At 42.9% G+C, this 11,178-nt stretch overlaps 1 protein-coding gene across 1 annotated transcript in view; it reads right to left on the reverse strand.

Moving 5' to 3' along the window:
* LOC122540190 (dynein axonemal heavy chain 6-like) overlaps positions 1-11,178 on the reverse strand; it is a 472,579-nt gene that overhangs the window by 363,247 nt on the left and 98,154 nt on the right. Inside the window, exon 5 of the mRNA XM_043675544.1 lies at positions 122-234. Within this exon, the coding sequence (XP_043531479.1) occupies positions 122-234 (113 nt within the window). The remainder of the gene's footprint in view (positions 1-121; positions 235-11,178) is intronic.

Genomic DNA, 11,178 nt, shown 5'->3' on the forward strand with positions numbered 1-11,178 from the left:
TCTTAATTACATTTCAGGTGGAGGATGACCGTTTTTGGAATGGTAACTGTTTCTCTCTCTGTAGCTGCTACTAGTCATGTTACATATTTCCAGCATCTTTTCATTTTAGAAGGCAGCCAACCTGAAATTTAGGAAGACAGGCAGTTGATAGATCCTGTAGAAATAACACCTTTCAACCAACCACTCCATTACAGGGATGCTTTCTATTCCACCTTTTTCATACACAGAAGTAATCTGAAAAAAAAAGCAGTTAGACAAATAAATTCGACAGTCAGGAATAAACTGGGACTTATAAAAATAATGTCAATAGTTTAACTGAAGAGGTCACAGAGCTGAAGGCCTGTAAGGTTTGTGTTTAGAATTACGAGGAAATGAAACTTTGTAAAATTTGAATCTTTGCATGTCTGAAATACATTGGAGCTCAATGCAGCCAACTACAGGCACCTCCTTAAAACGTCTAACCAACTTATACAGTTTCTTCAGTTCAAAAGTATCAGGGCAGTATGGTGGCTCAGCAGTTAGCACTGCTGCCTCAGAGCCAGGGATCCTGGTTCAATTCCAGCCTCGGGTAACTGTCTATGTGGAGCTTGCACATTCTCCCTGTGTCTGTGTGGGTTTACTCTGAGCTCCAGTTTCCTCCCACAGTCCAAAGATGTGCAGGTTCGGTGAATTGGCCATGCTAAATTACCCAAGGATGTGTAGAAAATGTACATTAGTCGGGGGTAGGGGAATGGGTTTGGGTGGGATACTCTTCAGAGTGTTGGTGTGGACTTGGGCCAAAGGGCCTGTTTCCACACTGTGGAAATTCTATTATTCAGTGTACTAGCAGAACCTAATGGGTTTTAAAAACTCCAGATTGTGGAACAAAACAAAGACTTAGGGCAATAAACAGATCTGATGTTTTGCGATCTTGGGAATTGGAGGCAGTGCATTGAATCACAATTTCAAAGTACTGAGGATGAAAGCATGAGGAATAGCACATAGGACCAAGAATTTGGAGTTTAAGTGAAATGAATGAGAAGGGGATTGATCTCTACATTGTTGACAATATGGAAACAAGAGGCCTGCTTCTTTCCATGTTGGTTTGCCGGTGCTGTTGGGAGAAGTTTATTTCAACAGCAGACTGGGAGATAATGTACTTTAATAAAGGAACCAAGGCAGATGGAGATCAGCCTGTTGTGTTTCAAGGGTATAGCAAGGCTTGGTGGATTATAGAAAGTCTAGAGGGGAATTTTAGAAAACAATTAGGAGAGCAAAGAGGGGCATGAGACACACTAGCAGCTAAGATTAGGGAGAGTATTAAGATATTCTCTCAGTTTATTATGTAGAAGAGGGTAACTAAGGAAACAATAAACGAAGAGGAAAGGGTCTGAAGGTGAATAAATCTCCCAGATTGAATGGACTACATTCCAGGGTTCTAAAAGAGATAGCTGAAGCGATTGTGGAGATGTTGGACGGCACGGTGACTCAGTGGTTAGCACTGCTGCCTCACAGCGCCAGGGACCCGGGTTCAATTCCCACCTCGGGCAACTGTCTGTGTGGAGTTTACATGTTCTCCCCGTGTCTGCGTGAGTTTCCTCTGGGTGCTCCGGTTTCCTCCCACAGTCCAAAGATGTGCAGGTTAGGTGAATTGACCATGCTAAATTGCCTGAAGTGTTAGGTGCATTAGTCAGGGGTGAATGTAGGGGAATGGGTTTGGGTGGGTTGCTCTTCAGAGGGTCGGTGTGGACTTGTTCAGCCAAAGGGCTTGTTTCCACACTGTAATGAATCTAATCTAATCATGTTGGTATTGATGTTTCAAAAATCACTGGAGTCAGGGAGTGTCCCAGAGGACTGGAAAATGGCAAATGTAACACCCCTGTTTAAGAAGGGAGGGAAGCAAAAGACATAGTGTTAAAGGTTTAGATGGAGAGGAATTTGTTAAGTGCGTACAAGACAATTTTCTGATTCAGTATGTGGATGTACCTACTAGAGAAGGTGCAAAACTTGACCTACTCTTGGGAAATAAGCACCGCAGGTGACTGAGGTGACAGTGGGGGAGCACTTTGGGGCCAGCGACCATAATTCTATTAGATTTAAAATAGTGATGGAAAAGGATAGACCAGATCTAAAAGCTGAAGTTCTAAATTGGAGAAAGGCCAATTTTGATGGTATTAGGCAAGAACTTTCAAAAGCCGATTAGGGGCAGAGGTTCGCAGGGAAAGGGATGGCTGAAAAATGGAAAGTCTTCAGAAATGAGGAAACTAGAGTCCACAGACAATATATTCTTGTTAGGGTGAAAGGAGAGGCTGGTAGGTATAGGGAATATTGGATGACTAGAGAAAGTGAGAGTTTGGGGAAGAAGAAGACAAAGGCTTTTGTCAGGTATAGACAGGACAGATCGAGTGAATTCTTAGAAGGGTATAAAGGCAGTAGGAGTATACTTAAGAAGGAAATTAGGAGGGGACAAAGGGGACATGAGATAGCTTTGGCAAAAAGGGTTAAGGAGAATCCAAAGGGTTTTTACAAATACATTAAGGACAAAAGGGTAATTGGAGAGAGAATAGAGCCCTTCAAAGATCAACAAGGTGGCCTGTGTTTGGAGCCGCAGGAGATGGGGCATGATACTTAATGAGTATTTTGCATCAGTGTTTACTGTGGAAAAGGACATGGAAGATATAAAATGTAGGAAATAGATGTTGACATCTTGGAAAATGTCCATATTACAGAGGAGGAAGTGCTGGATGTCTTGAAGCTCATGAAGGTCGATAAATCCCTTAGACCTGATCATGTGCATTCTAGAACTCTGTGGGAAGGTAGGGAAGTGATTGCTGGGCCCCGTGCTGAGATATTTGTATCATTGATAGTCACAGGTGAGGTGCCGGAAGACTGGAGGTTGGCTAACGAGGTGCCACTATTTCAGAAAGTTGGTAAGGAAAAGCCAGGAAACTATAGACCAGTGAGCCTGACATTGGTGATTGGCACATTATTAGAGGGAATCCTGAGGGACAGGATTTAGATGTATTTGGAAAGGCAAGGACTAATTAGGGATTGTCAACAAGACTTTGTGCGTGGGAAATTATGTCTCACAAACTTGATTGAGTTTTTTGAAGAAGTAACAAAGAGAATTGATGAGGGCAGAGCGGTGGACGTGAGCTATATGGACTTCAGAAAGGCATTCAACAAGGTTCCTCATGGGAGACTAGTTAACAAGTGTAGATCTCATGGAATACGGGGAGAACTTGCTATTTGGATATAGAACTGGCTTGAAGGCAGAAGACAGAGGGTGGTGGTGGAAGTTTGTTTTTCAGACTGGAGGCCTACGGACAGTGGTGTGCCACAAGGATCAATGCTAGGTCCACTACTTTTTGTCATTTATGTAAATGATTTGAATGTGAACGTACGAGGTATAGTTAGTAAGTTTGCAGATGACACTAAAATTAGATGTGTAGTGGACAGCGAAGAAGGTCACCTCAGATTACAACAGGATCTTGACCAGATGGGCCAATGGGCTGAGAAGTGGCAGATGGGGTTTAATTTAGCTAAATGCGAGGTGTTGCACTTTGAAAAAGCAAATCAGAGCAGGACTTATACACTTAATGGTAAGGTCCTGGGTAGTGTTGCTGAACAAAAAGATCTTGGAGTGCAGATTCATAGCTCCTTGAAAGTGGAGTCACAGGCAGTTAGGATAGTGAAGAAGGTGTTTGGTATGCTTTCCTTTACTGGTCAGAGTATTGACTCTGGGAGTTGCAAGATGATGTTGCAGCTGTACAGGACATTAGTTAGGCCACTTTTGGAATATTGCGTGCAACTCTTCTTGTCCTTCCTATCGGAAAGATGTTGTGAAACTTGAAAGGGTTCAGAAAAGAATTACAAGGATATTGCCAGGGTTGAAGATTTTGAGATATAAGGAGAGGCTGAATAGGCTGGGGCTCTTTTCCCTGTAGTGTCGTAGACTGATGAGTGACCTTATAGAGGTTTATAAAATCATGAGGGGCATGGATAGGATAAATAGACAAAATCTTTTCCCTGGGGTGGGGGAGTCCAGAACTAGAGGGCATAGGTTTGGAGTGAGAGGGGAAAGATAGAAAAGGGACCTAAGAGGCAACCTTTTCACGCAGAGGGTGGTGTGTGTATGGAATGAGCTGCAGGATTTGAGCTATAGGGAGAGGCTGAACAGGCTGGGGCTGTTTTCCCTGGACCGTCGGAGACTGAGGGGTGACCTTATAGATGTCTACAAAATTATGAGAGGCATGGATAGGATAAATAGACAAAGTCTTTTCCTTGGGGTGGGGAGTCCAGAACTGGAGAGCATTGGTTTAGGGTGAGAAGGGAAAGATATAAAAGAGACCTAAGGGGCAACCTTTTCACGCAGAGGGTGGTACATGTATGGAATGAGCTGCCAGAGGATGTGGTGGAGGCTGGTACAATTGCAACATTTAAGAGCCATTTGGATGGGTATATGAATAGGAAGGGTTTTGAGGGATATGGGGCGGGTGCTGGCAGGTGGGACTAGATTGGGTTGGGATATCTGGTCGGCATGGACGGGTTGGACCGAAGGGTCTGTTTCCATGCTGTACATCTCTATGACTCTATGACAAGAAACTATAGGCCTCTTAGCCTGACCTCGGTCGTTGATAAGACTTTGGAGTTGATTATTAAGGATGAGATTGCAGAGTACTTTGAAGTGCATGGTAAAATAAACTGAGTCAGGACGGTTTCATCAAGGGGAGCTCAATTCTGAGAAATCTGTTAGAATTCTTTAAGCAGCTAATGAGCAAATTGGACAAAGGAGAGCCAGTGGATGTGATCTATTTGTATTTCCAGAAGGTCTTTGACCAGGTGCCGCACAGGAGGCTGCTAAGTAAGATAAGAGCCCATGGATTTAAGGGTAAGATACTGGCATGGATAGAGGATTCAAGATTAGAGTGGTGCTGGAAAAGCACAACAAGGTAAGGCAGCATCCGAGGAGCAGAAAAATCGCGTTTTGGGCAGGAGCCCTTCATCAGGAATGGTGATAAAGTGGTCTTTTTCAGGGTGGCAGCTGATAACTAGTGTGTTCGGCAAGGGTCAGTTTTGGGACCACATCTATGAGGTTTCCTACAATATGGAAACAGGCCGAACAAGTCCATACCAACCCTCCAAAGAGTAACCCACCCAGACCCATTCCCCTACCCTATATTTACACCTGACTAATGCACCTAACACTATGGACAATTTAGCATGGCTAATTCACCTGATCTGCACAACTTTTGGATTGTGGAAGGAAACTGGAACACCTGGAGGAAAACCACACAGAAACGGGGAGAATGTGCGAACTCCACACAGACAGTCACCCGAGGCGGGAATCGAATCTGGGTCCTTGGCGCTGTGATGTAGCATATTCATTTGATATATCTGGTTGAAGGAACTGAGGGCATTGTTGCTAAGTTTGCAGATGACACAAAGATAGGTGGAAGAACAGGCAATGGCAGATGGAATGCAATGTGAGAAAGTATGAGGTTATGCAATTTGACAGGAAGACTGGAGTCTTAGGGGAAAGTCTTCAGATATTTGAAGCACAAAGGGCATTGGGAGTGCTAGCTCATGATTCTCTTAAGGTTACCATACAGGTTCAATTGATAGTTATAAATGTTAACATTCCTTTCAAGCAGGCTAAAATACAAGAGCTGATGCTGTATAAGGCTCTGGTAAGACAGCATTTGGAATACTGTGAGCAGTTTGGAGGGAGTCCAGAGGACATTTACGAGAATGATTCCAGGGATAAAGGGCTTGTCATATGAGGAGTGTTTGAGGACTCTGATCTGTACTCGATATGTTTCATAAGAATGAGGGAGGGTCTGATTGAAACTTACAGAATACTAAGGGGCCTGGATAGAGTGGATCTGGAGAAGATGTTTCCCCTGGGAGGAGAGACCAGGACCCGACAGCACAGCCTCAGACTGAAGGCTCGGAGTAAGGTAACACTTTAGAACTGAGATGAGGGGGATTTTTTTCAGCCAGAGAGTGGTGAATCTGTGGAATTCACTGCCACAGAATGCTGTGGAGGCCAAGTCATTGAGTAATTTTAAAACAGAGATCGATAAGTTCTTAATTAGTAAGGGGATCAGGATTACAGGGAAGAAGCTGGAAAATGGAGTTGAGAAACTTATCAGCCATAATCGAATGACGCAGAAGGCTTAATGCGCTGAATGGCTTAACACTGTTTTATTTTCATTAATGCTGGCAGACCTTCAGTAATTTCTGTTTTGGATTGTTCCAGATCTCCAGAATCTGCAGTCCTTTGTTTTATTAGAGAGTAGAGACCTTTAAGGAGATGAGGATATTGCTAGCTCTTAAACAAATACTTAACAGCTGTCTTCTTTTTGGAGAATGAGGGTGTAGGTACAGAATTCAGTAAGGGGGATTGTGAAGTTCGTCGGCAGTTTGAAATAGTGAGGGAGGCAGTATTGGAGGTTATGACAGGCTTAAAAGCAAATAAATCCCCAGATAGGTTGTATCCTGGGCTGCTGTGTGAGACAAAGGAGAAAATTACATGGGTTCTAACCCAAGTTTTTAATTCCTCTCTTCCCATTAGGGGAGCTGCCAAAGGACTGGAGAACAGTGAATGTGATTCCAGTAAACAAGAAAGATGGTAGAGATAAACTGAGGAATTACAAACCAGTGAGTCTCACATCAGTCTTCGGGAAACCTGGAGAAAATTCTGAATTTAATATACTTGAACCAGATATAATCGGGGTAGTCAGCATGGCTTTGTTCTGGTCAAAAATCACAGTTTAGCTATGAAGAGAGGCTGGATAAACTCAAGTTGTTATCTTTGGAGCTGAGTAGGCTGAGAGTGGACTTGATTGAGGTGTGTAAGATTATGAGGGGCATGAATATAGTGAGTATAAAGCAGCTGTTCCTCTTAGCCAAATGATGAATTACAAAGGGACCATAATTTTAAGGTGAAAAGAAAGAGGTTTTGAGGCGATTTGAGAAAAGGTTTTTCCACTGAGAGGTTGGTGGGGGTCTGAATACACTGCTTGGGAGGGGAGTTGAGATGGGAAACTTCAAAATGTTTAAAAAGTACTTGGACGAGCACTTGAAAAGTCATAGCAATCAAGCCAGGGGCCAAGTACTGGAAAGTGGGATTAGTATGGATGTTGGATTGGTTTTGTCAGCGCAGACTTGATTGGGCCTCTTCTGTACTTGACGATTCTATGATTCTAAGGAAGATTGCAAAGAAGAAAGTTGAGAAACATATTCTTAAATCCTATTCACTCTTCCCAATGTCTGTCTCTCCATCAGTGAGTGAATAGGCTGTTAATAATGGCTTCTGTCATGAAAGAATGGCACTGAATATTAATCATAGTAACATCATCTTGAATATTCGCTGTCAACATTTCGACTTAGGAAAAGAAAAATGCAGTCATTAAAAAGAGACCTGATTTGAAAAGAAACAGTCAACCTTTCTTTGACCTCAGCAGGCTGTGTATGAAATAATTCAGGACTTCGATCTACACAGAGAGATCACTAACACAATGCAGATCGACGACAATGAAACTCATTACCATTCCAATAGAAAATGGGCTACATTATCATTCCCACAATCTGTAATTATTTTTATTTCTAAAGTTCTTCAGCACAAACAGCTTATTGGAACAATCGGATGTCAACACAGTCATGCATTCCTTCATAAATTGTTAAGCTATCCAGGCCTTGAGACTCCTGTCTTCAATTGGTGTTTAGTTAAACCTGGTCAAGGAGTGCAGGTAAGACCATTCATGTTAAGCTAATATATGCGTGCTACAAAGAGCTTCCTCTCCTTCAGAATGACCCTTCAAACTTTTATTATTCTGCATCAAGACACTCATTGAACCTTTCACTGAAATCTTTGCAAGACAAGTTCAAAGGGCTTTTCCCAAAAGACCTTTGTGACAAAATCTAATTGTATGATTCATTTCCAAACAAAGCACTTAAGAATAGGCATCTTAGAGTATGGAATGAAATGGGTAAAATATATCAAATAATCATCACGACCAATGTCCTCAAATAGAAGAGGTGAAAAAATTCAAGAGGAATCACAAGTGAAAGGGTTAATCTGTGATTCTACATAGATGCATGAGATTACATACTTTGCTTCTCTTGTTGAATTACTAGAAACAATTTTGGATTAACAAACTAATCTGATGCAGTAAAGAGCACAAAAGTGTTGAGAGTTTCACTGACAATGAGAAGTACAGATACTTTTAAATCAATCTGGTCAGAAATGTTAAAACACATCTCTGGAGCAGCTGAGCTTGAACCTAGGCCTCCTGGCTTAGAGGTAAGATCATAAAGTATAAGAGTAGAATTAAACCATTCAGCCCATCAAGTCTGATCCACCATTCAATTATGGCTGATATGTTTCTCAACTTCATTCTCCTGCCCTCTCCTCTAACTAATCAAGAATCTATCTTTCACCTAAATGCACTCAATGACTTGGCCTCTACAGCCCTTTGAGGCAATGAGTTTCACAGAGGTACCACCCTCTGGCTGAAGAAATTCCTAATTTCAGTTCTAAACAGTCGTCATTTCACTCTGAGCTGTGCCCTTGGACCCTAGTCTGTCCTACTAGAGGAAATATCTTCACCATGTTCACTCTATCCAGGCCTGTCAGTATTCCGTAAGTTTCAATCGGATTATCCCTCATCCTTCTAAACTCCACCAAGTACAGACCCAGAGTCCTCAGCTGCTCCTCATGTGACAAGTCCTTCACCCCCCGGATCATTATTGCAATCCTACTCTGGACCATCTCCAACATCAGCACATCCTTCCTTAGATATGGGGCCCAAAACTGCTCACAATACTCCAAATGTGTTTTGACCATAGCTTTATACGCCTCTTTATATAGCCCTCTTGAAATGAGTGCCAACATTGCATTTACTTTCCTAACTGCTAACTGAAGCTCTGTTAACCTTAAGAAAATCCTGAACCAGGACTCCCAAGTCCCTTTGTGCTTCCGATTTCTGAAGCCTACTATTACCATTACCAGTGTGCCACAACAGCGCTAAAACAATGAGAAATATAAGATTAGATGACTGGGGTATTGTTTTTTTTTTAAAATAAATTATCATTCTTAATTAGAAGAAAAATACACAGCTGAGAAGGTCAGAGTAAGTAGGAGCCAGAGTATTTTGGTGGGAGGTTTGGGGGGGTTGGTGGTGGAGAATGATGGAGGAACAAAGAGCATGTCTGGTTTATTTTTCACACAGCAGTGCAAGTACAGAACTGGATGCAAAGGAATAGAATCCATTGTGTAATTGTGGTCCAATAAGTAATCTTACAAGAAATTGAATAAATGTACAAGAAATTGAATAAAGATCCATTGCAATGTTGAAATGCCACTTGGAGCAATCTCAGGGCATTCTCCCCTTGATGCATACCTGTATAACCAATATTGATCAATAAACTGCTGCTCCTGCTGTGCTGTTCCAGCAATAAAGTTTCAACGCATACCTGTATAACCAATATTGATCAATAAACTGCTGCTTCATTCACTTTACCAGCTACAACTGACCCGTGGTGTGTGACTTGAAACACTTCACAACAACTTTTGGGCAGGTGTAGTGCAGCGATAGGAGATCCATGTTTAAGTCCCATCTGCTCCAGAGGTATATTATTCCATTTCCAAACAGTTAGGAAATTATTTCCATTCCCAGTTGCATAGGCAAAAGTACTCGCCACTACCAGGATATCCCAGCATCCCTGCTGCCAGCACCACCTTTCAACCACAGCCATATACCCAATGAAGCACTGGCAGTCGAGAGTTGCATTTCATTGTCAAAGTAGTAGCAAAGCAGCCACAAACAAGACATGTGGATGGCATGGCTGACACATCCTTACACAGGAAACTGTACACTCCAACTCCAATCATTGTTTAAGCATAAGACCACAACAGCTTACTTGTCCTTAGCCACATTTCCTCTTATACATTATTGGAGCCGAACTAGAACATTCGGCCCATCAGGTCTGCTCCATCATTTGATCGTAGTCCTTACATCACTGCCCAATTTCCCCACTGCCCATCATAGCCGAGCATCTTATCAATTTCTCTAGTCATCCAGCATTCCCTATATCTACCAGCCTTGCCGTTCACCCTAAAAGGATCATACTGTCTGTGGTCTCTCATTATCTCATTTTTAAAGGCTTCCCACTTTCCAATGTCTTTTTATCTGGGAATATCCAACCCCAATCAACTTTTGAAAGTTCTTGCCTAATACCATCAAAATTGGCTATCCAACAATTTAGAACTTTAACTTTTAGATCATGCAATCCCTTTTCCATAGCTATTTTAAGTTTGGTCACTTGTCCCAAACCCTCCTCAGTCACTTGCCCTGCCTTATTTCTGAAGAGAAGGTCAGTTTTGCTCCTTCTCTAGTAGGTACATCCACATACTGAATAATAACATTTTCTTGTACACACATAACAAATTTCTCTCCATCCAATCCCTTAACACTATGGCAGTCGCTGTCTATGCTGGGAAAGTTAAAACCCTTAGCATAACCACCCTTCTATTCTTAGACATAACTGAGATCTCCTTACATATTTGCTTTCAATTTCCAGCTGATTATTGGGGTGTCTATAAGGTGGTCATCCCTTTATTATTCTGGATCAGTGGTGCTGGAAGAGCACAGCAATTCAGGCAGCATCCGACGAGCAGCAAAATCGACATTTCCGGCAAAAGCCATTCATCAGGAATAAAGGCAGAGAGCCTGAAATGTGGAGAGATAAGCGAGAGGAAGGTGGGGGTGGGGAGACCTTTCCGCCTTCCGCAAAGACCGTTCCCTCCGTGACTACCTGGTTAGGTCCACGCCCCCCTACGACCCACCCTCCCATCCTGGCACTTTCCCCTGCCACCGCAGGAACTGTAAAACCTGTGCCCACACCTCCTCCCTCACCTCTATCCAAGGCCCTAAAGGAGCCTTCCACATCCATCAAAGTTTTACCTGCACATCCACTAATATCATTTATTGTATCCGTTGCTCCCGATGCGGTCTCCTCTACATTGAGGAGACTGGGCGCCTCTTAGCAGAGCGCTTTAGGGAATATCTCCGAGACACTCGCACCAATCAACCAAACTGCCCCGTGGCCCAACATTTCAACTCCCCCTTCCACTCTGCTGAGGACATGGAGGTCCTGGGCCTCCTCCACCGCCGCTCCCGCACCACCAGACGC

This window comes from Chiloscyllium plagiosum, chromosome 3 (assembly GCF_004010195.1).
Source record: "Chiloscyllium plagiosum isolate BGI_BamShark_2017 chromosome 3, ASM401019v2, whole genome shotgun sequence".
Taxonomy (NCBI): Eukaryota; Metazoa; Chordata; class Chondrichthyes; order Orectolobiformes; family Hemiscylliidae; genus Chiloscyllium; species Chiloscyllium plagiosum.